Source organism: Haemorhous mexicanus, chromosome 3 (genome assembly GCF_027477595.1).
Source record: "Haemorhous mexicanus isolate bHaeMex1 chromosome 3, bHaeMex1.pri, whole genome shotgun sequence".
Lineage (NCBI taxonomy): Eukaryota > Metazoa > Chordata > Aves > Passeriformes > Fringillidae > Haemorhous > Haemorhous mexicanus.
In genome coordinates, this window is record NC_082343.1 from 68,777,739 (window position 1) to 68,802,936 (window position 25,198).

The following is a 25,198-nucleotide window of genomic DNA, read 5'->3' on the forward strand; positions in this document are numbered from 1 at the left end:
GTGCACAGGGTTCCTCATGATTATGGTACTAATAATGCAGGCTGAAGTAATTAATCCATATATATTCTGAACCAGATAATTAGAATTGTGCTCATTTATGAGTAGTCTTAAGTGCTTTGTGGTGGGTTCACTAAAGTTGAATTATGCTAATTATAAACTTTTACAGGTTGGGGTTTTTTAAATGTAATGCAGTACACTTTCTTGTGGAATATGGGCTTACTCTTGCAATGTGGGGCATAGTCACCAGTTGGAGACAATCAGAGAAATAAACCCATCTCTGACTCAGTTTAGAAATGTAAGTAACTATCTAGAGAATTGTAATGCCTTGGTTTTAAAGTTTATTAAAATTTAGATATGAGAAGTACCTACAATTGTTTCACTTATAAAATGGAATAAGGTTTTACAGGGTCAGAAAAGCACCTGAAAAAAAAATGGAAGAGGCAATTACATTGTAAAATTGTCAATACGAGTTCATTCTGTGTGAAATAAAAGCAGTTAGGATGGCTGAGCTTTACATAGAAAAATGTGAAAATCCTTTTTTTTCCTGGTTGAATGGTGTCATAACTTTAAACTACCATTTTTTAAAATAAACTAATCTTCCTTATCCCAAATGAATCACATCTGAATGCCTTCTGTGTATCTGTAGTAGTAAATATCTGTAATTTTATTCTAGCAGTGGATCTATTAGTTAACAGAAATTTAGTAACAGCATGGCATTCAGAGGAGGCCATATATTTTTACTTCCTTTCCTAAGAGGACTCAGTTGGAATGTGTGTGCAAGTAAGTCCTATAAGGAATGACAACTACCTGATTAATTTCTAAATTCACCAGTGACCATCCTTGAAGTTCATTGCAAATCAAAATTTGGACTACCACGTAGTCCAAATTTACCATAGGGGAAAATAGATGAACTAAGCCTGGGTATTCATTGCAAGGATGTTAAGAAATAGGGGCTATAACAGGTTAAGAATGAGAGAATAATAATTCTATAAACCCTTTAGGAACATAGTTAGTGAAAGTACCATTTGCATAAGCTGGCAGCTGTACAGGTACAGGATTTATTCCTCTGGGAAGCTGAGCTCTCCCAGTCTGCCCTGGCAGCTTTACACAAACATGGTGGTATCAGTGCCTTAAAAGCCACACTTCCCCAGCTTAGGCAGATATTAACTCACCAGACTACAGCACTAAGAGTTGGCAGACTACTATGGCTTCTTTAGATTGAAAACAATCAATTTTTATTTCCCTTGTACAGCAGTATCTTGCAATTGTGTTTTTATTCTTTAGAGTGGAAGTTTTTAGCTCTTCAAACACCGAAGTCTGTTAGAAACAACAAAATAAATTAACTGTCCCTAAAACTGTGAGACCTGTTCTGTTTGACTTCCCATGTGTGCTAGCTGTGCATTTGATTACAAACCATTCCTATGGACAGAGTGATTACTTATGTTGTGGACAGTGGTAGATCTGTTCAGTTAAATTCCTCCCAAAGGGCTCAGTGCATGCAGAGAATAGGAGGAGCATCAGCAGCATTACAGACTGCAGCAAACACATCTCATGCAAAAGACAGAAGAGCAGGGAGGAGAAAAGAGAAAAGAAAGAGGATTGAGAGAAGCCTGTGCTGCTTGAGGAAGAAAATATATAAACTGACAATCAAATACATCAGGAGTTACACAAGCAGCATGTCTCGGTCACCAGGAAGAAAGCAGGAGAACCACAAAATAGTAAGACATTTTTGTAATGTGTTATTAAAAGAGTGCATGGAATAAGAGTAACCTATTCTTTTATTGATGACTTTTATACACTCCTATTTCTGAACAATCTGAAAGTACTCAAAGGATAGGGATAAGATCGGTGGTACAAAAGCAGAGCTGCTGGCAGCATTTATGGCTGCTACTCCTGAGATTCTGCTGAGATTCTCTACAGGCTTGGGAATGAGGGGCACAAAATTTCTGAGACTGCAAGCTGTTCAGAAACAGAAGTCTAAGTGCTTTGGTCTAAGATACAAATGCCAGGTAAGTTTATGTACCTCTGCAGTTAGATAGTCATTCAATGAAACACAGAGAGAAGGAGATCTCTGTTCTATGCTTGAATGGTTTGATTCCACACAAACCTTTCTTCAGGAGTTTAGAGCCTTAGGGCTTTCTCTGTGGTGAATTTTGACAGGAACTGGGCAGTGGAAAAATTTCTGAAGACTTTAAGACAATATTGTATCAATTTGTGAAAAGAGGACAGAGGTCTCCACTGAAAAATGATTAAAAGAGTGTAATAAAATTACAGTTAATATACCAAAGTTTACAGACAAAAAGTATTCCAATGGATTGTGAATGTGGCTGATAAATTTGATTACATTGATATATTATGCTTAAGTTTCTCTGAGGTAATTTTCTTGTTGCAACAGAGACTTTTTGCTGAACAATAATAACAAAGCAATACAGGACCTGTATGACATCCATTTACTCCATTGAAAACTTGTTACTGAGAATATGGCCAAGAGTAGAATATTTTTTTAAACAGGAGTTATCACTAAAATGAGTTTGGAAAATGATTCTGCTTAAGATTTTGAACAGTGACTTGTTAAAACAGCAGCACTGATTAAACTCCAAACTTCTGATGCAAGGGAAGAAAAACTTTCCACCCAGCTGTTCTTACTTTGCCAGTGTGTTTGTTCTGGTATTCACTATTATTTTTCCACAGGCTAGAGAAAAAAAGCAGCACTGGTCTGACCATATGCCAGAGGGCTATAGCGCTTTAATTAATTGCTCTCCAAGAAGTTTAGTAAGAGTCAACCCAAACTCTCACTTAAAGGACAGCTGCTACTCCTGCTAAATACAGACAGCTCTGTAGTGCATGGATGTGATCTGACAGGGCATGGAGAGAAGGAAACTCTCCTCCAAACTGTTGCACACCTGAAGACCCCACAGTAGTGCTTGTGGCAGGACCAGTGCAGAGACATACCTTTGGCATCTTCAGTTGCTCTCCATGTTCTTTGGGGGCTGCAATCCTCACCATCCCCTTCGTCTTGTTGTTTTTCTTTACCCTTGTCCTGAATTATAGTATTTTTTCATTATTCTGGGCTAAACTTTTATTTACTTTTTACTTTTTTAGACAAAGCAGCTAATTATTTGAATCAGATCCACCCTACCTTTGTGAATTGTTGTGCTACTGCAGAAGGATTAATAGCTCATTGCCTCTTTTCCTGCTGCTTATTATTCTCGGGTGGCACTTGACAGCATTTGTCAATCCAGTTTACATACACTCAAGATACAAGAATTACTGATAATAGTATCTCTGACTATACCAAGAAATGGTACTTATGACAACCAAAATTCCTTACAAACTCAAGTGAGGATCAACATAGATTCTGTCATGCTTGAAATGTGGATTTCAGTGATTATGCATCCATGGACAAAAATTTCTTAATTAATTTAAATTAATTTTTACTTGCTTTTAATGAGCCAACAGCTTAAAAACATGGAAGAGTTGGATTTTAGCTAGCTTAATTTTTGATTTTCTTATTTTCTGACAGAGCAGAGAACTTTTTGTACTCACATATGGGGCCTTGGTAGCCCAGCTGTGCAAGGAGTATGAAAAAGATGAAGATGTCAATGCCTGTTTAGATAGAATGTAAGTACTGATTTAAATGTTCAGTTTTATCCATAATGCTATTTGTTTACGTATATATTACCTTTCAGCTTTTTGTTTGTTATCTCACAAGTTCCAGCATTCTGTCTGTGGTTACAGAGAAGACAGGGAAAAGGTTCAATAGTCTGTCAACAGAAACAACACCAATTTGTGAATTAAGATCAACAATCAGCTTTTTAACTCTCTGAGGAAAAGTGTCAGGATTTTTTTCATAGCTTTCACTTATTCCTTGCTGATCCTTTAATTATTCTAATTATTAATATAATCTTCTAAATTCCATATCCTATATCCCTTACTGGGTTAGGGGCAAATGAGCCTCTCCCCTTTAAAAGACCATACAGCAATGAGTGAGATAGCACAAAATGTCAATGAAGGTGGATTTTTACATGGATAATCTCCTTGGAAAATGAAGATCCAATGTTTGCAAACCCTGTCAGCCTGACTGAGATTCTTAGGCATTACTACCATAAAGATAACAATATAATGAAAAACTGGCAAGAAAAAACTTTTTAGCTGGTCAACAAGAACATATAGTAAGGCTTTTGGCAGAACAGTTAGGCTTGTATTTCTGGGCAAAGTGAGCATGCAAAATGGATTTACAAAAATCACAGTGGGCAGAATAACCTTACCACTTTACTATTAACCTGAAAGTTTGCAAACTAGCTGTATGTAGTCCAATAACTATCCATGAGAGTAAAAGAAAAAAAAAAATTATTGTTTGGGAAAAAGAAAAGTAATTTATTCACAAACTTATAAGGGATAACATCCCTCAGATACTTTTTTGTATTCATCTCTCATTCAGATCTGGTGAAAATCATACATTTAAAATATGCACAGGCTTCTTCAATGATGCCATGGTAGAAATTACTAGAGGGCAGTTTTGGAAGATGTGAAGACAGATTTTGCTCCTTACGTTTTCATTATTGTAGTTGTTTCTATAAAATCTTTTTGTTTTGAGGAAGACTGGATCATGTAATGACAGGTTTCATTAAAACAATGTGTTCTTTACTTCTGTGATTATGAAACAACCCAGCTTCACAAAGAAAACTCACATCTCAGCAAACCTGTGACAGGCGGGGACAGTATCTTATCTCTCTCTCTGTACATATATAGTCTGTAGTGAGAAGGGTGTTTTTCACTGTACAGTTGCCAAGTAGCTGCTTACCAGTCTGTTATTAATTTGACTTGGCAAATCTAGGGCATAAAAGTTGAAATGTATCTAGGTAGTCTTGTATGTCACTAATACATACCTTGCTGATGACACATTTGCCAATGTTATAGATACTTAGGCAATAGATAAATATTTAATTGTTTCTAGATACATGACATACTGCAATTTTAATCTTCACGCTGCCAAATCCACTTTTTGGTCTTGTCATCAGCTCACTGTTTGTCTTCTAGCCAAAGATGTTGTACAAAGCAGAAAGAAACTCCACAGAGTTAAGGTTGCTTCACTGAGGGTGTAGGGCCTCCGACAAACAAGCAGACAGTGCCAACATCCACATATCTGGGAATGAAGAATTTCCTGAAACGTTTCTGAGCTGAGTGCCCATTCTTATAAAACATTTGTGTCGATGTCTTTCCATTTTTCAGAAAATGTTTGGAGTCACAGCTGTTTTGCGCACTAGGAAGTTATTGACCTTTGTTAATGTGTCAGAGCTAAATGGATATTTGTTTTATGAAAATTCCATTCTCTTCCATCCCTTTTTGTTTGTTTTTTTTAATAGTAGTATTTTAAATACAAAATGGTGGTGGCAGTGTACAAAAACTCTGCATTTGTTGCAGTAATGAGCGACACAGGGACCCCAAGCAGGTACAAAGGAGCGCTCCTTATTGCCAAAAACCTGACCTTTTTAAGCAGTTAGCTTGTTACCAGTTTACACAGTTTTAAGGTACAACAAGCCCAAGACAACCAACCACCACGCACCACGATGCAGACAGGATGTGGACATGTGGCAGTCACACAGCACATTTCACATCTCTCACATCTCCTCTCTGATGTTCCTCTACCCTTATTCCAGCCAAGTCACTGTCCCATAGCTCCCCTCTACTCAGCCTAAGTAACAGGCTGGAGCCATGCTCCAAGGCCTTCCCTTTATAAAGCCTTACCTGTTGGTGATATGTGTTAACTAACAACTTCTGGATTTTTTTTTTTTTGTCAGCTAGTTAGATGAAGGGAGATAACATGTTAGAAAAAAAGACAAACAGGTAATTGTGAAGGAAGAGTGAAAAATGAGGTGAAGAGGTAAGAGGAGAAAGTGAAAGAGATCAGGTGTGAGTGCATTTCCTATGGCAACTGAATGCTGCAATGAGGGTGCCCAGGATTGGTGTTTATATGTATAGACAATGTACAAACTGTGTAGACAATTCATATCATCCTTGCCAGGACTATCATGCTTAAAGAAGTATGATTCCTTAAAAGACTGCATGAACAGCAGTCTCACTGCGCTGTAAAATGTGGTAGAAAGAAGAATGCAGACCAGCAAAATATGTTGTCACTGAGTCCCTCAATTAGGATCGCGCAGCTGTTTTGCCGAGGAAGAGCAAGAGACACATTAGGGAGATGGAGGGAGATGGGAGGTGGAGAGAAGTTCCCCATTTACAATGTTGCCTTTCCCTGTTTCCTCCTCAGGGGATACAGCATCGGCATAAGGCTCATTGATGACTTCTTGGCTCATTCAGCTGTGAGAAAGTGCCGTAGTTACTCTGAAACAGCAGACATGATTGCACAGGTAAATAAGATTTGCATTTTCTAGTGTCATCAGATTCAGTGATCTTAGCTTAAAATCATGTATTCCCTTCCTTTTTTCCCTTCCTAGGAGCATAAGTCTTAACTGTGTCATACAGATGTTAAACTTTGATATTTTTACTTCTGCCATTTGTCTCTTCTCATCATTGCCATAATTATCTTAGATATCTTTTTACTTTACAATGGTAATATTAAGAATAAGCTGCAGGATTTTCTGCAAAATGAAAAATCCCAGTGGTAGCAAAGAAGAACTGTAAAAAAGGAAAATGAGAGAAACATTTTCTTGACTACCCACAAAAATAATAATAAAATCAAGAAAATAAAATCAGAGCATGTACTTTTGCTTACTTTGATGGAAATTTCCCTCTTATTGAGTAGCTGTTCACACTTCTGTCAGACAACAAAGACACAGGTTTCTAAAGATTGTTTGCCCCCACTGGCAAGTTAGAATTCCAGGGAATTTCAAAGAGAAATTTACATAGTAATACATAACAAAGTTCCTCCCAGTAAGCAGCTGAGCTGGGCTAGACAGATGATCCATTGGAAATGGTGAAGACAGCTGAATGAAACCGATGAGACAAGCAGCATTTCAATCACTGTTTTAAAATCCACTGCCTCATTTCAAAAGGCTGCAAAATCAAATTTTTGTTCACTTTTACATTCTTCTTCAGGTGATTTGTACTTTATTTTCACATATATGTCAGATACCTGGTTTTCTGGGTCTTATTCATTATAGTTCCCTTCTTTACAAATGCATTATTACAGTTGAACCTTCATTCTTAAGTACATGGTATTTAGCAGCAAAGTGCAGTGAGAAATTAACAATGGAAAAAGACATTGTTTCTCTGCAGCTTGTACTTCCAAAGAGACTTATTAAGAGAAGTAAAAAATTACTTGGAAAGATTGGGACAAGCATTAAGGCACACACTGTCCCTTTGAAAGACTATTTTTAGCAAACTAAAAGGAGTTCTGTAGTAGGAGTGTAACATTTCTGAGGCAAAATGTGATATGGACAGCATTTTCACATTTCTTTGGCAAAACAATTTTTAAATAATCTTCAAGCACATTTGTCTGAGACACATACCAACAAAACATGTCTTAAGTGACCCAGTAAGGAGCTGCAAATACTCTACTACAGTTTTTAGTTCAGAATCATGAAGCTGTTTACATGATCTCCTTAACTCTTCAGCAGGAGCGTTCCCAGACAGGAGAAAGTGCTTAAATACTTAACTGCATTAAGTCTTCAGAGGTCTAAATCTGTTTGAGAATGAGTAAAACCATTTCAAAGTTAAAGTAATTAAGACAGTTCAGCAATTCAAGTAGTTAAAGCCAAACCTTCTGTTAACATAACTATTATCCTTCAGTTCTTTGGAAAACAAAGAAGTCTGTAAAACCAGGCTGTGGGTGTTCCCTGTGGAAATGGAAAGAGATGAAGCAAAAGAAAAAAAACATAAATAAGGACTACAAAGCCAGTTTCCCAGATTAAGAAATAAATACTGGAGGAAAGGTGCACCTAAAGCAGTGACTGGAGGCTTAAAACTTCCACCACTGGTTCAGATTGCAAAGCCTGGGCTTTACTGCTAACTTATACTGGCCTGGAGAAGGGCCAACAAGTTTTGATGAGGAGCCAAAGTGAGCCCTTCTACACTGAGTTCCCATGGTGTTCACTGTCTTCTCATATTGGTCCTGTGACTTGGCAGGGTTACAGTTGGGATTGAATTAAAAAAGAAATTAAACAGGACGTGTAAAATTAGGCTTTCTGGCAAATTGGGGTAAGAAATGGAAACCAATTGAGGAATGATATTAAGAACAAAACCCAGCAGAAGAAGTAATGTCCAAGATGGGATTCAGAATTTGGATCTGAGTATAACTGAGGATTACTTTTGAAATTAGGTTGATAATTTTTCTCTATAATCCTGCAAAATCAAATTTTTAATTTAATTTCTCCTCAAAGACCTTGATGTAATTGATCTGATCAAATGAGTTGCAAAAAACAGCTTCTGGTTTTAGATCTAATGTTTATATTATTTTCACTAGCACTAGGAGGTGTTTGTCTGTGCCAGAGGTGGAAGCAGCCTGACCACACGCTCTGGTCCACAGCAAACTGGTGCTGGCTCACAGGCTGGAATAAACAGTGCAGTGCCTAAGGATAGATCTGTTCCTGAAAAGCAGTGGCTGCAAAGATGGGCTTTACTGTGGACACTCAGTACCCTGTGAACACAGGAAATTGACATCTCTGGAGGTCTTTGAAGAGAGCTCCCTGGAGGGGGATAACAAAGGATGGGGTAATCCAACCATGTTACCCCCCTGCCCAGAGCTGTAGGACAGGAAAAGTCCTTTCCCTTGTCATGGAAGGTGCTGCCACACAAGGTCCCTGTATGTTGACATATGGCCAGTTGGAAGGTCTGACAGAAGCTGGCAGAATTTATGAAGCTGATAACTGTTGGTTTTCAGATCTCAGCAGGGAGAGAGAAATGCATAAGCAGGTTGCTGTGCTAAGTAATAGAGCATACTGTGGTAAAGAGTAAACAGTACACTGAAGTGCTGCACTGTGGAGAGTAAAGAAAAGGTCAGAAGAGAAGTTTGGAATCAGCAACAGATAGCAGCACCTTTAATATATCTTCCTCTTTCCAAACCCTGACTGAAAAAATACTAAGAATGAAAATTTTGCTAGCAGAAATATTATTTTGGCCGCCTTTCCCCTTTTAAGCAGATGAATTCTGGTCCTTAATTAATCTTGCTATTATTGTCTGAAATCGTGGTTTCATTTTTTTTAACAGTCTGTACTTACTTACTTGGTGTCATGACTTCTGCATAAAAAGTTTGGAAGTGAAAAGTCCCCAGCAGTATGTAGAGGGGCTGAAAAGTTAGTGGCTTCCTAAATATTTCAGTAATTCTAGGCTGTCTTTGAGCACCCTCAAAATGTTAACAATTTTTATTCTTGCTGCTTGAGAGAGATGGAATGCTGAGTTTTTGAAAAAGGGCAGAGATACATTTTTAATTCAGACTGCTTAGATCTTATTTTCTCATTAAGCAATGTATAGTGTCATAGAGTTGCAAATAACATTTTCATAAGTGAGGTTTTGCTTTATATGGGCATCATTTTGCTGGCAAGCCTATGTACATGTCTAAACAGATATTTTTTCTTCCATTTCATGGATAAAAATGAGACATTAATGGGATGTGAGTTTCAAACCACCTCATTCATTTTACCTTCTAGTCTTTTGGAGTCACAAAGACTGAAAAGACCTTTGTTTTATGCTCTGAGAAGTTGTAAATGGTAGTTTTAAAATAGTTGCTGTTCAGTTATAGCCTGGTTTTAAGAAAAAAATATTTTATGTTCATTGATTTGCTTATCTATGCACTTAAATTATTGTTCCTGCCAAGACATTTTCACAATTTCCACTTTACAGCTTTGCAATTTGGCCTTAATTTGGTACTCCATTGCAAACCAGCTACTTCTTTTGCATAGTTTCCATGCAAGTTCTCTTTTACACAAGAATTTTTAACAATAGAATTTGGACAGATGCATCATACCATAATGCAAAGTACAGCTGCAACTAAATTGAGAGCATATGAGGGCTTAGCATGGTTAAAAAGTCTTTATTCTTATAACAAAGACTTCAAGTTTGATGGAGCAGCAGATGTGTGGTGGAAGAAGCGCTAAGAGAATTTAAAGACTAAACCGAGGGACAGAGCACAGAAGATTAAACAGAAGTTTTCTATTTTCTTGTAAACTCATATTTTGATGGGTATCAGAATTAATGCAAAAATCTAAATTTTCCAGCAGAAAATGTCAATCTTGCTGTTTGGTTTTATTTGTTGGGTGTTTTTCTCTCTCTCCAGTTTGTTTGGACTATGTTGACAACACTCTGTCTCTTTCTGAGCTGCCATGGTAGCTGCTGGATTCAGGAGCCATGTTGATTGAAAGCAGCTTTTGCAATAGCCCCTTGCAGGACTGAGTTAAATTTTTCAAACCCACGTGCCAGTTGGAAACATAGAGTCAAACTGGCTATTATTTCAGTCTATTTTCATAAAAGTATCTAGGATCCACATGGAAATTGCAATAAGTCACAGGCATTTTGGTAAGATAAAGAGTCACACATTCCCCTGGGAATGAGGATCAGGGAGAGATGGGCTCCTACCAGTCACACATTGCAGCACAAAGTGTTCAGCAGCTGCTCTCGGGGCTGGAGACACTCTCAACATGAGCTACCTGCAAACATGAAGCAGGCAAGGAGGAGGAGAGGGAATTTTGGATTTGCCCCTCCACAATAAAGCAGTAGATAGGGCTGGGAAGTGCTGCTGTTTCAGATGGCCTGGGCTACTCAGGTGCAGAGCCCTAAGCTTTCTTCTGAGGGAAAAGAGGATACCAAAAGCTCCAAGTGGGATCACTCCCTCCTCCTACTTGTCGCTCTACTAGCTGTGCTTTTGCCTCTGTATCGCAGCTATTATATCACACTGGAGGCCTTATCTTTACCTCAACCCACTTGTTTCTTGTATTTCTTTGATCAACTCATTAACCTACTTGCTGTCCTCCCCATTGCATCCCTACTTGCTTTGATTTTCTGAGGAAGGAAGTGGAGAGACAGTTTGGGATAGGGAAGTTTGGCCCAGGCAGTGGGGCTGTCCTGTTAGGAGGTGTTCTATCTCCCCTTGTGTGCAGGGAGGAGATATTGGGGCAGAAGATATTGGGGCAGTTCTCATGAGGAAAGATAAAACCAGACAACTAGGAAGGGTCACATAAACTGGAAGTAGGTAGATGCTATACCAGAAGAAGCTCCTGGGGAGAAAATGGTTGGTCTATGTGTCAGGCACAGTGTCAGACATCTGCTGTTGTGACTTTCATTTTGGCAGCGTTGCATCTGTGTTTTCAGCAGCAGCAGCAGGCTCATTTAAGCATATAACATGTTTTAAGTATGCTGCTAAGTAGGTCATCTGGGATGAAAAAACTTTGAAACATTGTCTCAAAGGTCACAAGTTCTTGAAAACATAAGGAGAAAATTCTAAGCAGAGTGTTGAATTGGCACTTGTGTTTTATTTCATAAAGAGTAATGGTCTGTATATAGATGCTTTTACCTGCTGAAGAAACCCAATGAGTATGAGAACAGCTGGGCAGGATATCCTGGTTTGTTGAGAAGAGCATGATTCAAGCAGAGCAAAACTATGATTCTTTGCAGGCTCAGAGAGACTGGCAGTAAAATGCTGCACAAAAGCCTGCCCAGCTACCCCAGGGAAAGTAACTTTGTTCTCCTTTTATACAGCATTTGCAAATACTCTGAACTCCCTGAGAGCCATGTGATTAATTCCAAGTGAGTGACGTAAAGCACAGGGCTCTGGGCTGAAATGTGTTTGTCAGAGGCACTGACTGTGCAGTTGCCTCACCTGCTGGTTCTTCTTGCTCCAGACACCAAGTTTTCCAAGGATATTCAAAAAAATGAAAGTCGGTCTTTTGCAAAAATATTTTCCTGTCTTAAAAAGTGGAATTTCCTTCCAGGCCCTCTGTTGTACACTGGCTGCAGACCCAGAAACAGCAATATTACAGAGCACTACAGGCTGCACCCAGTGCCTGAAACTTGCTGAAAACTGAGACAAAGAGAAAGTCTAGACTGGGAGCAGATAACAGGGAGATGTTCTACAGAGGCAAAATATCCAAAGACAGAGAAGCCTTGAGGGATCACTGGTGCCTCAAAACAAGGCTGTACCTGCAACTGGCCTGGAAATGACCTGGAGAGAAAGCCTTTACTTTCTGTATGTTGGCTGTCAGAAAAGCACATGTATCTTGTAATTATATTCACATACTTTAAATTACTTTACTTGTTGACAGTCTCTAGATTTACACAGGAAAACCACACTATAGCACATTTTACATAGCATATTGTTAAAACCCTCTTGTAGAATCCATTATTCCTTTCTTTGTGCTGTCAGCTCTTGATGCTGAGCCAGTGACATGAACCCTGGATGCCATGGAGTACTGCAGCCTTTTCACTTGTATGTAGAGACATAATTTCATTCCATCCTTTTGGAGCAGATAACTAACTGAGAGGAGACATGATGAAGAAGAAAGAGGCCATTGTGGAAAAACATAGAGACAAAACCAGATAGAAGTATGCCATATTAACAAGATATAAAAAAGCTGAAAATATACTTGGTCTATGGTACTTCCCTTCTGTCCGCAAGGTCCAGCATTGTCTCTCTTTCCTCACTGGTTCCCTTCTGGCCTTCTTCAACTAGCCTGTGAATCGTGCTATAATGCTGTTTGCTGCTGCTGAAAGAGTATAGCTGGGAAGCATCTTCCCATGCCTGGAAAGCTGGCAGGGAAATGGGTTCTGGTTCCTTGTTTTCAAAAAAGCACTTCAGGTTTCTCTCGCTCAGCTTGGTGGCATACAGCTGGAAAATCTGCTCCAGTTGCTCCTTCTCTGTCCCTTCATACACTCTCCAAAACATCAGCTGGAGGTGGCTGACTTTTGACTGGCAGCTGGCACAGCAAGTGGTTAGCAGGGAGAGGAGAGCTGCGATAACTATCACACACCAGCCTAAAATCTGGGAAGGCAAAAGAAATCAGTTTCAGGTTAAAAAGACCCAAGTGAAAATGCTACTTGAATCATGAATATCTGACAAAGTGACCACACTTAGTTTGCATTTGGTGCTGGCCTTGATGTTAGTGGGACATCCACATGGGGAGTTGTTTTAGGTTGGAAATGGGTGTGTGTATTCTATTCCCATCTGTTAAAGGTGGGGCAGTTATCTTCTGTTAATCAGGCAGTTTTCTTTATCTCTTCCACAACCAATCCTCCCTCTGGGAGATATCTGCTGTTCATGGGCCAGTGAGTCCCACTGCATGACTGATGAAAATTACATCATCCTTTTGTGAGAAGCTCTACCCAGGGGGAGGAGCCAAGCATTCCTACCTGGATATAATCTGAGATTAGGAACACCATAGCCAGCCTTTTCCCACTGGATTCCCAGAGGAGCAACTGTCTTCTCCACAGGATTCCCAGGGGAAGACCCGGCAATCTACACCACCATCAGACCTTCATAGAAAACCTGCACCCTTCTCCCAGGATCACTGCTTCAACAGAACCACACCTGTCACTCCAGGACTACAGCCACTATTTAACGGGACTGCTAACAACACCCTGACCCACAGGGTGTCAAGTTGTAGTCTGACTCTGTCAGTGGTTTCTTTTCTTTTCTTGTACTATTTCATTTGTATTTTAATTTTCCTAGTGAAGAACTGTTATTCCTATTCCCATATCTTTTCCTGAGAGCCCCTTAATTTCAAAATTATAATAATTCAGAGGGAGGGGGTTTAAATTTTCCATTTCAAGGAAGGCTCCTGCGTCCCTTAGCAGACACCTGTCTTTTCAAACCAAGACAGGACTGAAGAGAAAGAGTAAATCCATCAGCACAGATGCTTCTCAATACTGCTCCTTTTGGTATCTCTTTTGTAAAGGGTAAAGTGTTTTCTAACTCCTGAAAGCATTACATAAAACTACCCAACAAGAATTACTAATTTTGAATCATGAAGAACTACAAAACCAAAAAGGGCAAGTAACTTTTGTCCCAGATCAACCAGCCTTTTAAACTGTGACCACTGTTAGATGTTTTGTTTTCTTTTTATTAGAAAAAAACCTCCAACAAAACAACTACATAATTAACTAGCATCACTCAACTCCTTTTTTCTGTAGCAGCTTCAGATGTGGACAAAATTCTGTCAAGAACATTTTAAAAGAATGATCTACTTCCATAATTACTTCCTCAGCAAGGAAAGAGAATGGAAAGATATGCTCGAGCTCGTTATTGTGGGATGTTCTCCCCTAAGAAGACCAGCAGTGTGAACACAGTTTTTTCCTGCCCTGTGCCACTGGCCTAGCCAATGGTTTTACTTGTCTAATCCACTGTGATAAGTTAAAAAAAAAAATAAACTTGTTTTCAAACACTGGAAAAAGTTCCAGTGTGAGACAAATATTCTAGGGCTCAGAGGCATTATGAACTGGAGCTGACTTCCCAGGCTCTAATGGTGATGATACGGAGAGTGAACTCTCATGTGAACTCTTGTACTGATGTTAAAAAAAATAACCACCAGTAAAAATCTGTATTTAGCTGATGGAATATAGAAACTTTCTTCAGGGAAGTCTGTGAAACAGAGAAGCCTGACAACTATTCTTAGGAACTGGAATGGAAGAATAGTTAGAGCTTTCCTTCATGTTTCCCAATCACTGTACTGACTAGCAATTTTTATGGGTATTTGAGAAATCACTCTTTTTTGCAGTTTTTTACTTTCTTGCAGCTTGGAAAATGAACTCATATATTCTCATGTTAAAACTGAATCCCCGCTCTTTCAGTATTTCCTATACATACAACTTAAAGTCTCAAGCCCTATCTGTTTTTGCTTTCTAAAACTATCAAATAAATTGCTTTGTCTGCAGTGCAGTCTTTGTCCTATTTGCATGAGGACTTAAAAATAAAACCAGCTCTTGGAAAGGAAATTGTTCCAGATGGATACAATTCCTGACAAAAACTTGCTGGCTCCACAGAGTGTTTTCCTTTTTCTGTAGCTTTCTTTTTTTTTTTTAAATTCTCTCCACTGTTTTGATTTTTTTGCCTCTGAATTTATTTGCATTACAATGCAGAGAGCGAAACTGTACTGCACAAATACTGTAAAATGTAGTAAGAGCTCAGCTTTGCATGATCTGCTTGCTTTATTGTTTCTCACTTCCTCTAAGCAGGACAAAAACATGCATGCATTTGTCATCACAAAAATGAGGAACACAAATAGAAACATATTATTATATAAGCAGTCAAAAGATATTTCACAAATCTTATTTTCCAGTATTTTTCTGCTGCTAGTGACCTAAAAAATTCCCCACAGTTATCACAATGATTTAAAATGTGACAGTGTGGCATGAGTTTTTTAATAGGACAGACCCCTTTAACGGGGTCTGAATCTGTTAATTCAGCCTCCTAAACACTCTAGTTGGGTTTTTTTTTTCCTCCTTAGAGCAATCTCCATTCAGGAAGAAAGCTTTAGGTTGTCTAGTCTTATTGACCCCACCGTAAGTGAGGACCCCTAAAAAATATGGAACAGCTCAAACTGAACCAAAAGATGGATTGATCGTATTTTGCAAGGCTGCCAAAATATTGTTTACATGAAGCCAACAGTTTTAACAAAACTGACATCAGGATCTTCCACAGATAAATCACAGCAGCAGTTCAGCCTGGATAATGCTCTTTGTTTATCATTTTTCTTACCTGGGACTGTGCTTGAAGTGTTCTTTTCAGTTCATCACTCTCTGAAAAGGGCAGGGAGCTTTTGTCACAGGCTACCTTGTGTAGCTCTTCAAAGCAGTTCTCCGATTTGCTGTGGCAAACTGCTTGTAAGTAGGCAGGATTTTTCAAGCCACTCATGGCACATTCGTAAAAAGTCCCGTTGAGCAAAGCCACGGAGAGCCACATCACTGGGGCTACCAGAGCATTTAAAGTGATTTGTCCAAAGACGTAAAAGAAATGGCAGATATTCCCTCTGGGGAATATTTTCCTGGGATTCACCCAGCAGCCTGTAAAGAGTTTCCAGGTCTTGCTGTTCAAGAAGTATCCAATAACCAGCAAAACAAGAGCTGGCGAGAAGAGAAATACCAAACCGTACCTGAAGTTTTCATTGCTGCAAGGGCATCTGAAAGCAACAAGAGAAAACACACGTTCACCTCCCATTGTCAGCAGCGCCATAAAACTGTAACCTATAGCGGTTTTCCGGTTCATAAAGAACTTCAGGATTGTTTGGAATGCATCCATCTCTGGTACTCACTACGGAGGTGTAAATCGGGACGGTTTCTCTCCGTTGGCAGCGGCGTGCGGCGGGGCAGAGCTCTCCCGAGGAGGCGCAGCCCGCCGCTCTCCCTCCGCCTGCCCCCGCCCTGCCGAGATAACGCCGTGATGTCACTGCTGCAGAGCGCTGGCAGGCCAGATGTGGCACATCCACAGCAGCATTCGCCCGCCGCGGAAGAAAGCAGGCAGTGCTCTGTGTAACCAGCTAAGTTCGCAGTCTTGGAAGTCTTGCTCTTGGTGGGCTGTTTGTTTTCTTAAGTGACTGCAGATGGAGAGATCAGAGTTGCGTGAGATCTTGAGCCATGGTTATAAAAGTTGCTGGTGAGGTAGTGAATGACTTAATATAGATGCTAATGGTCCCAAGGGAGTATGACATGACTGAAAGCAGACGAGTGATAACAATAAAGCCACTTTGTGTGGGGTTGTAAATGTAGCAACTTCAAAGAAGAACGGCTCTCTGTTGTGTTTTCCTGGAGCATTACATAGCTCTAGATTTGCATTGCTGGCTCAAGCTGATCACAGAAGAGACAAATTTACTTTGATTTCTAGCCTGTCTGGCTCTCCCCTCCTTATTTCCTGGGGTAAAATTGGTCTACAGGATGCTTTTTTCTAAAGTTTCACCTCTGCTTTGCACGCGACACATTTAAGCAGCAGAGTTTCATTCTTCTGCAGGTTGCTTTCAAGATGTACCTTGGGGTCACCGCTAGTGTGAGCTGCAATAGTGTCACAGGGAATGAATTCTCCTTAATCCTCGACAAAAACCCACTGGTGGACTTTGTGGAGGAGCTGCCAGCGGAACGAGCGTCACTTTGCTATTGTAACCTCCTCTGTGGGGTGATTCGAGGTGCCTTGGAAATGGTAAGGAAGGGCACACCCGTTTTCTCCATTCTTTGTTAATTCAGAGAACACAGGAAAACAAAATCACTTGTTCAGATAAGAGCAGGAAATACAGTATTGTTTAACCTCTCAGGTTAAATGTCTATATCTAGATAAAAGAGGACAAGGCTGATCCTGGATCCTGAGGTAGAGAAGCACATAGATTATCTCACCTCCACACTGTTCCTGCCTGGCTGTTCAGTCTGTTCAGTGGCTGACTTGGGTGCAAAAGCCAGGTGGGATCAGGAAGACAGGTAACACTTAAAGTGGAGGGACAGAGGGGCATGTTGGGTTCCTCCACTGCTTCTGGAGCCTATCACACGTCCCTGCACAGCTGTAGCCAGTAGTAGTCATTCCTGATTCTTTCTAAACACGTCAAGATAAATAATATTCTCAGGTTACCGTGGTACCTGCTCAAAGAGAGAACCAAGCGTGGATGAGTAGAATGTTAAAACTAAAGCATCAGAAGTGTATCAGATGGCAATCCAAATTCTGTTCTTAAGTTTAAGGTTTTGCAAAGAAATAAATAAAGGGCATAATTTGAAAATTTCTGACCTGTAGAGCTTCTTCAGGGAGATTATTTTTGGGCTCCTTTATGTTTTTTGTGATTATCCGATTTGGCATAGATCTTATATTTCAACCGACAAGAAACTCAACACTCCATTGTTATGTACATACATCAGTCTCAGAATCATAGTAGCTGATATAAGACTAAGTAACAAAAGTATTATATCATATGTCTTAGTACATGACTAGGAAATTCTGTGATCACAAAATCACCAAGTATGCAATTTAGGGTCTCAGAAGAAAGCAAAGCACTGAGGAGAAGGGTAATGAGCTATATAAAATCCAGTGTCTATAAACTTCCTTTGTATTAGCTTAGTTGGGAAAGCTACTTTAAAACAATTTAGATATCTGTTTCCTGTGAAACCTGAGAAAGGGGGTCCTCTTGTGGTAAGAGAGAAAAAGCTCATTATGCCAGAGGAGGGTGGAAAACTGGGCATTTCTTTGCTTAACTGATCAGACCTGATTCTTTCCAGGTTAACTTAGCAGCAGAAGTTTCCTTCCTCCAGGACAGGCTGAAGGGCGATGCTGTGACAGAAATAGGAATTACGTTTTTAAGGAAGCCTGAAGACAGAAGGCACAGAAGGAACAAATGAAAGAAATATTGGGAGAAACCCCTGCTGGGGGATATTTTGTGCCTTGTTTCAGAAGAAGACAGGGTAAGAGTGGCTTTCCTGAGTCGGTTGCACCAGTCAGCTGGCTGAAAGGTGAAGAGAGCGGGACAACAAAGAGGAGGGGCAGAGCAGGGGAGAGCAATGTTAATTGTTGTGGCACAGATATCAGTAAAAAAGATTGAAATGATCTGCCCTTCCTTCTCATATACCCAGGCTCTTGAGCTTAATTTCAGTAATTTAAATTTTATTTCAGTATTTAGTGTGTGCTAAATGTTCATCTGTATACCAACTCTTTTCAGGTAAAGCTGATGACTTTTTCCCATTTTGTCAGTAATATTTAAAAGCATGGCTGCTAGAGGTGCTTTATTTCCCTGGCTGTGTGTAGTTATCCATAAAGGATTCCTCTGCTGTGATTGCTGTATGCAGTGTCTTGCTCACAGGTGCATGTTTTGATTGTATTGCTTTGCCATTCATTGTCTTCCATGCTGGACATCCTGCTGTCTTTGAAACCAGGGAGGGATGGGTCTTCACTGCCACTGGTGGTGTTCTTTCCAGCTCTTCAGGCCCCATATGCAGTTTTGCTGGCACTCCTGCTCAGTCCTGTGCACACTCCAGGCTGCAGCACTCTGACAGCTGCAGCAGTGCTTGTGTCTCACCAAGCTATGGGCCTTTCCATGTCAGCCTTCTCTCCAAGAGCTCTGATCTTGTGACCAAACTGAACAAAGCATGATATATTTAACGTGTACCCATTGTGGATCTGTACCTGTCTAAGGAAACTTGAATTAAAATCCTGAGATTGCCACACAACTGGTTTGGTGGTCATGTTTTCTGCACTTACCTGGCCTTCACCACCAGCTGTTGAAAATCTTCCTCTTGGCAGTGGACCTGTTACCACAACATGCCTGGGAAGTAGAGAAGGAGCAGCCTCAGAGAAACCCAAGTTATATGTTTGGTGTAATGCAAGATGTCTGGATAAGGGTTGGACAGAACCCCAGGTCCTTTCACAGCACCCTACCCACAAAGCCACCTTACCCTCTTCTAACCAAAATGCTTGTTTTAAACTGGAATACCAACAACTAAGGCCAATGTAGTTAACTCTGATTTTATCTCTGTGTTTTGTATCTTTTTCTCCTATTTTTCCCTCAGTCTGTTTACATCTTCATCATGCTAAGTGGGGGCATCTCTTACCTTGGGTTCATTCTCACCAGACCTGTACAGTCTTCATGATAATCTCTCTCCCTTTGTTTGTCTTAATGGTGTGGTACAGTGGTGGCATAGAAGAATGGAGCTTTAAGTGAGCAGTTTTGTAGGGAACAAAAATGAAATTATTTGTTACCCAGCCTTGGTCTCAGCCCAACTGCTGTTACCTGCTACCAGTAAGAAGCGGCAACATGAATATGTAACAATATGTTATAACCAGTAACAAGTTTCCCTGCCTTTTTTTTTTAATTATTATTACTGCTTTTTTAAATTAGATCTGAAATGTATTGTGGAATTTGTCTGTTTTCACTGCCTGTACAAGAGCCCTCAGTGGGGTTTTTGTTGCTTGAGATGTACATGTAGTTAACCACAATAAAGGCTGTTTATTGGCAATGGCCATTTTTACTTTTTCCAGCAACACTAACCAAATATTCTCTTTTTAAAAATTATCTTGAAAGTGAATTAGCTATACTGTCCTTGTCTTCTTACAGAATTACAGAACTGTTAGGTTTGGAAGGGACCCCCTGAGGGTCATCCAGTCCGACCCTACTGACAAGTCAGGGTCACCCAGAGCAGGTAACAGAGGAACATCTTGGGTTTCTGTGGTTGAGATGACCCCTGAGGTATTAGAAAGTCTTTTTTTTTTTTCCCAGCCCTGCAACCAAAGAAGCTGAGATTCGTCAGTTCTGCTTTTCAAGGTTATTTTCTCTTATCTATTACACTTCTTTCTCTGATCTGCTGAGGTCTGTCCAGCAGGTTGGGTTGTGGCACAGTGACTGTCCTTGTGGTGGTGTTAACTTTTTATGCTATGAACTATATGTACTTTATTTACAATAATTTTCCAATACCTATTACCTATGTTAGACAGTCTGTCTCTACTCTAAACCAATCAAAAAGTGTCATCATCCCAGCAGAAGATGGAGGACAAGAGGAAGGAGAAGGACAGGACACGCCCAGATTCCTCCATCTTGCCTCTTGAACCCCATTCTAAAACCCCAAAATTCTACTTTTTTACCCTGTGACAAATTAACTATCATTCTACTCAAACTCTTGTGGCTTGCAAATCTTCACACAAAGTTGGTAATTTTTTCCATGAACTAAAATCGAAGGCACAGGTGTCTTTGACTCTGTGCCAAGGTCTCTGAGCCTCTTGCTAGGGTCTGGAATCACCCAGGTCAGCCAGAGGAATGTCCTGGGTCCTGACAGGAGCATATCTAGGTAGTCTGGATTGTCACCAGAGAGGGAGACTCCACGACCTCCCTGGGCAGCCTGTGCCAGTGCTCTGCCACCCCCAGTGTAAAGTTCTTCTCATGTTGAGGTGAAACTTCTTGTGCTTTAGATTGTGGCCATTGCTCCTCCTCCTGTCACTGGGCACCACTGAAAAGAGTCTGGCACCCTCCTCTTGCCACCCACCTTTGAGAGGTATTAAGGAGATCCTCCCTCAATCCTCTCTACTCTGGACTAAACAGGCCCAGCTCCTGCAGTCTCCCCTCCTAAGTGAGATGCTCCAGACCCAAATCTTTGTGGCCCTTCTGCTGGGCACTCTCCAGCAGCTCCTTGTCTTTCTTGTACTGAGGAGCCCAGAGCTGGACACAGCACTGCAGATGTGACCTCACCAGGGCTGAGTAGAGGAGGAGGAGCACCTCCCTTGACCTGGCCATGCTCTTCCCAACACACCACAGGACACCAGTGGCCCTCCTGGCTACCAGAGCACTGCTGGCTCATAGTCAGCTTGTCATCCACCCAGACACCCAGGTCATTCTCTACAGAGATGCCCTCTGAGAGGTCTGCCCCAGTCTGCACTGTTACTCTATAATCATCCAGGTTCTCAGAAGGAGAAGAACACTGAGCAAGTAAGTGACTGTGATGAATATGTTAAAAAAATTCTTTTCTACATGCAGAATTAAATCTGGTTTTGCCTTCATGTGTTATATTTTTAGTTTATAGTGAGAAAGAAGCTTCAAACTCATTATATTCAGCTAGTTAAAATAGGCTCTCTCCTTCTTCCTTCTTTGCAAAATGAATGTAACAAATAACTTCTTGGGATTCTTGTCTGTATGTATGAATGATTTCTGAGTTTATTGTGTAGAAAGAGAGAATTCTGGGAGAAGCAAATGGACAGCCTGGACCAAACAATCTGTCTTACACATTTAAAACACTCTCTTAAACAACAGCTTTTCAGGAGAAAGGTGAACTTTATTATTCTTCACTCAAAACTTGTACCTTTATTTCTTACAATAAGATGTTGTTTGATAAGAATACTACTACTTGCTAATATGGATTGCAGATTTTTAATGTCCTTAAATGTATGAATGTGCTTTTAATACTTGTTAATATATAAGCTTCACCTCCACCACCATGTTATGCATGAGCCTAACCCCTCAAGACAAGCTAAATTTTTTAATCTACAGCTTGCTCTAAGCTTCTCTGAAAGCTTCATTTTAAAGAGAGAGCTAATAAACTAAGCTGAATTTCTGATCAAATCTTCCGTTCCTGTCTTTGTCTCTTTGGTAAAGTTTGGTGTTGTCACTTCATCTGCCAAGTGCTTTTAAGGTATTGGTAATTGACATAATATGTGCTGACATCTTTGTGGGTGCTGATTATTTTACATACAACGCTTAATGGACAACAACATAGGAAAACTCCCATTGAAATGTAGTTAAGCAAAAGGATTAAAATGCACTTAAAAGCAAATCTACTGAGGATTACAACTATCAGCTTTCACTTTCAGCTTGCATAGATTTCAGTGAGAGCAGAGAATAAGACTCTTCTTATATCAGTAGGGCTAAAAGACTGCCAACACTGCAAAGGGTTTATTTCATTACAACCCTGAAACTCTTGCCTGGTCTTCATCCACAAATTGTAAAACAGTGAGATGCTGACCTTCTTCCTCGAATTTGGTGCTCTTGCCTCTGCTGGTGCTCACATACTTGTGTATCACGCTGTAATACTGCTCTTGTGAATTAAAGGTATACAAGACTGAAATCTTCTGCCAGTCTTCATTGCTTGGAGTGTGAAATGGTGCTGGATCAGTGGCTTCAAAAAAGCAATTTTATTTCCTTCTGCTAGCTCTGTTGCGTGCTCTTTGGCTTTGATCTTAAGGAGTTCATGTTCTTTTCTTGAGTAAATTTTCCTGAACTTGAGCTGAAGATAGCTGACAGGGGAGCGGCAGTGGGTGACACATTTTGAAATCAGTGCCACAGTCATGATGCTGGCCATCAGGAACCATCCTATCAGCTTGAAAAAAGGATATAGAGGTTAGTGGTTGTTTTGCATGGTCATATGTGGGAGTATAGAACATAACACTGAAAAAATAAGAAAACTTTGAGCAAAGACACCCTGGAGTGCATGTAACTGCTTGCTGTCAAAGTAGGGGATCCCATACATGCAATTCAGACAGACATACAGACCTTCTGCACCCCTCAGCTGATCTTGTCAGATTAAGGATGAGTACTGAAAAGAGAGAAGAGGGACAGAAGTTATTTACTCAGTTATATCCAGCTTTCTTAAGTTTAAGGCAAGAAACTGGCCATCAGTTTCTGCAGTTGTGGTGACATTTATGGTACAGAGGGTGCAGAATCTCTCTGTGTGCTTTGTGCTACAAATCTCCTGCTGGCTATGTTCTCATGGAATGTAGTTACTCTCTGATGTCTGCCTGCAAAAACAGCTAGTTTTTGCACAACACGGAGGAAAGGTTGTGTCCTGTATGTCTTGTAGGCAGGACACAGATTTGGCTGTTGAATATGGGAATTCATACTTGTTTTATACCTGATTTTAACACCCTTAGACAAGTCTCAGAGGTCCCATCAAAACCAAGTGTCTTAGTAATTGCTGGTGTCTCCTCTACTCAGGGGTACTTAGCTGGAAGCTCCAGGAACACATCCTGCAACATGCTCTTTTACCCCAGGATGACTTTTTTCTTCAAATGAAAAAGTATAGAGTGCTAAACAAAAATGAGTTTGTATTCTTTTTGGTTCTTAATTTTGTTGAAGATAGATTGGATATTAAAAACAGTGGTCACTAATAAAAATGCACTCACACTTTTCCTATTTTTGTTTGACTGGATGTTTCTTTTAGATTCCACTGCAATGTCAGTAACAGTGAGGTTTCCTTGGTTTTTCCTTTCTTACCCTATCTAAAATCAATGGTATAGAGCTTGCCCCTTTCCAGCCTTTTTCTTGGAGAAACAGCATGCTAAGTATTTAACAAATAAAAACATATTTTTGTTTAATTAGGCATTTGTACTAAACAGGAACTTTCAAAAATTCAAGGAATTATAAACTCTTATAAACTTAACTCCCTTAACCAATTCCTAATGTTTTCCTGAGAAAAAGTCGCAAAATGTGATTTTCCTAATGGAGTTAAGACAAAATCCACACAAATGGAAACAAAACTGCAGTGCTGCCAATGAACAAAACAAAAAACAATCCACAAGTGTTACTGTTTTGATCAAGCAATTTACTTTCAGCACAAGAGACTTTAACAAGACAGATATGTATTTTAACTATTCTTCTAGAATACTAGTGTGAAATTATTAAGAAGTTCAAGCATTGAGATTTATAATCAAACAAGATGTTCTTATTTGTTTCTCTTTCCAGATGTCTCCTTGTAACCACTCTGTTGCAAGGGGACATCATCTTCCCCTCTGTGTTAATGATCTCATCTTCCCCTCAACTAATGCCTATCTGAGGAAGTTTGAGGCATTCAGAGACATAAAAGCGGAGAAGGAGAAGAACCCAAACCACGTCTAAGTTAACTGAGAAGAAAACTTGCTGTGCAAAGTCCCGCTCTCTAGGCTGGTTCCCTGTCCATGAGGTTTTGTAAATGACAGTGCCAAACCATTACCATGCAAACATGCAAAACCAGAAAGTATAGTAAAAATATACCTATTGCTTTTCTGTTGCTGCTTTTTTGCCAATGAATTTTGGCTAGCCATGTGCTTTTGGTACCTGATATTATATAACATGAGGGAGAAGAACTGTTTACAGTCCCCAGCAGGCACCTCCATGCATAGAGCAGTCAGGGTTGAAGCCCATAGTGTGAGGAGAAGAGCAGCAAGGCTTTACCTGGGACTGCGCATGAAAGCTGAGGCATGCACTTGACATCACTGCTGACAAGTTCTTATCACAGGGCATTTTGTACAGCTGCTCTTGGTTGTAATTTATATTATTTTTACAGAAGAGGGGCGCTGACATGTTGCTCCCGCTGGCCACACACTCGTAGAAGTTGGCTCCGAGCAGGGCCACCGCTATCCAGGTGAGCGGGGCCACCGAGGCTTTGGCTGTCATTGGCACCAACAGCTGGCAGAAGCGGGCACAGGTTCACCAGGAACAGCACTGGGGATGCTTCTCCAGAGAGCACATGCCTGTAAACAGGTGCCATGTCCTGGTATTCATCAAGTAGCTGAGCAGCCAGAGGACGAAGGCAGGTGCTAAGAGGAAGGAATAACCATACACCAGGTTCCCAGAGTTGCAGGGACACTTGAACACCACAGATGAGAAGATGTGCTCGCTGGTAGCCATCAGCAGGGACATCATGCTGAAACTCACAGTGGTCTGGTGGTGGATGCAGAAATCCACTGCCTTCTGTAACCTATCCATTTTTCTGCCTCTCCTTACTTTGAGAAGAGCAAAATCTCTGTCAGAAAAGGAAAATAGAGAGACAAGTCTCCTGTAGCTCCCACAGCCTAGAGAGGCTTACAGAGCTCTCAGTTTCTATTGGTGGTGGT

General features: G+C 40.3%; 3 protein-coding genes across 3 annotated transcripts; 1 reads left to right on the forward strand and 2 right to left on the reverse strand.

Moving 5' to 3' along the window:
- Positions 1 to 1,676: 1,676 nt before the first annotated feature.
- On the forward strand, positions 1,677 to 18,986 carry TRAPPC3L (trafficking protein particle complex subunit 3L). Its single transcript, XM_059843299.1, has 6 exons — positions 1,677 to 1,718; positions 1,824 to 2,009; positions 3,524 to 3,621; positions 6,272 to 6,371; positions 16,889 to 17,074; positions 18,133 to 18,986. Exons 1-6 carry the CDS (start codon positions 1,677 to 1,679, stop codon positions 18,250 to 18,252), a joined length of 732 nt encoding a protein of 243 aa, XP_059699282.1. The 3' UTR covers positions 18,253 to 18,986.
- On the reverse strand, positions 6,727 to 16,313 carry CALHM5 (calcium homeostasis modulator family member 5). The gene is made up of 2 exons (XM_059842248.1): positions 15,644 to 16,313; positions 6,727 to 12,931 (listed from the first exon to the last, which is right to left on the reverse strand). Exons 1-2 carry the CDS (start codon positions 16,181 to 16,183, stop codon positions 12,542 to 12,544), a joined length of 930 nt encoding a protein of 309 aa, XP_059698231.1. The 5' UTR covers positions 16,184 to 16,313; the 3' UTR covers positions 6,727 to 12,541.
- Positions 18,987 to 22,291: 3,305 nt separating the features above from the next.
- Positions 22,292 to 25,070, reverse strand: LOC132325717 (calcium homeostasis modulator protein 6-like). The gene is given in 3 exon segments (XM_059843300.1): positions 22,292 to 22,524; positions 22,527 to 22,707; positions 24,537 to 25,070. Coding segments are annotated over 3 exon segments (948 nt in total).
- Between the last annotated feature and the right edge of the window lie 128 nt (positions 25,071 to 25,198).

Excerpts from the sequence above, each read along its gene's own strand:
- TRAPPC3L (XM_059843299.1), top strand. The coding sequence starts at position 1,677 with ATGTCTCGGTCACCAGGAAGAAAGCAGGAGAACCACAAAATA. Across the intron at positions 2,010-3,523 it reads GTCTAAGATACAAATGCCAG|AGCAGAGAACTTTTTGTACT; the intron begins GTAAGTTTATGT and ends ATTTTCTGACAG. Across the intron at positions 3,622-6,271 it reads AATGCCTGTTTAGATAGAAT|GGGATACAGCATCGGCATAA; the intron begins GTAAGTACTGAT and ends TTTCCTCCTCAG.
- CALHM5 (XM_059842248.1), bottom strand. The coding sequence starts at position 16,183 with ATGGATGCATTCCAAACAATCCTGAAGTTCTTTATGAACCGGAAAACC. Across the intron at positions 12,932-15,643 it reads CACTTCAAGCACAGTCCCAG|ATTTTAGGCTGGTGTGTGAT; the intron begins GTAAGAAAAATG and ends TTGCCTTCCCAG.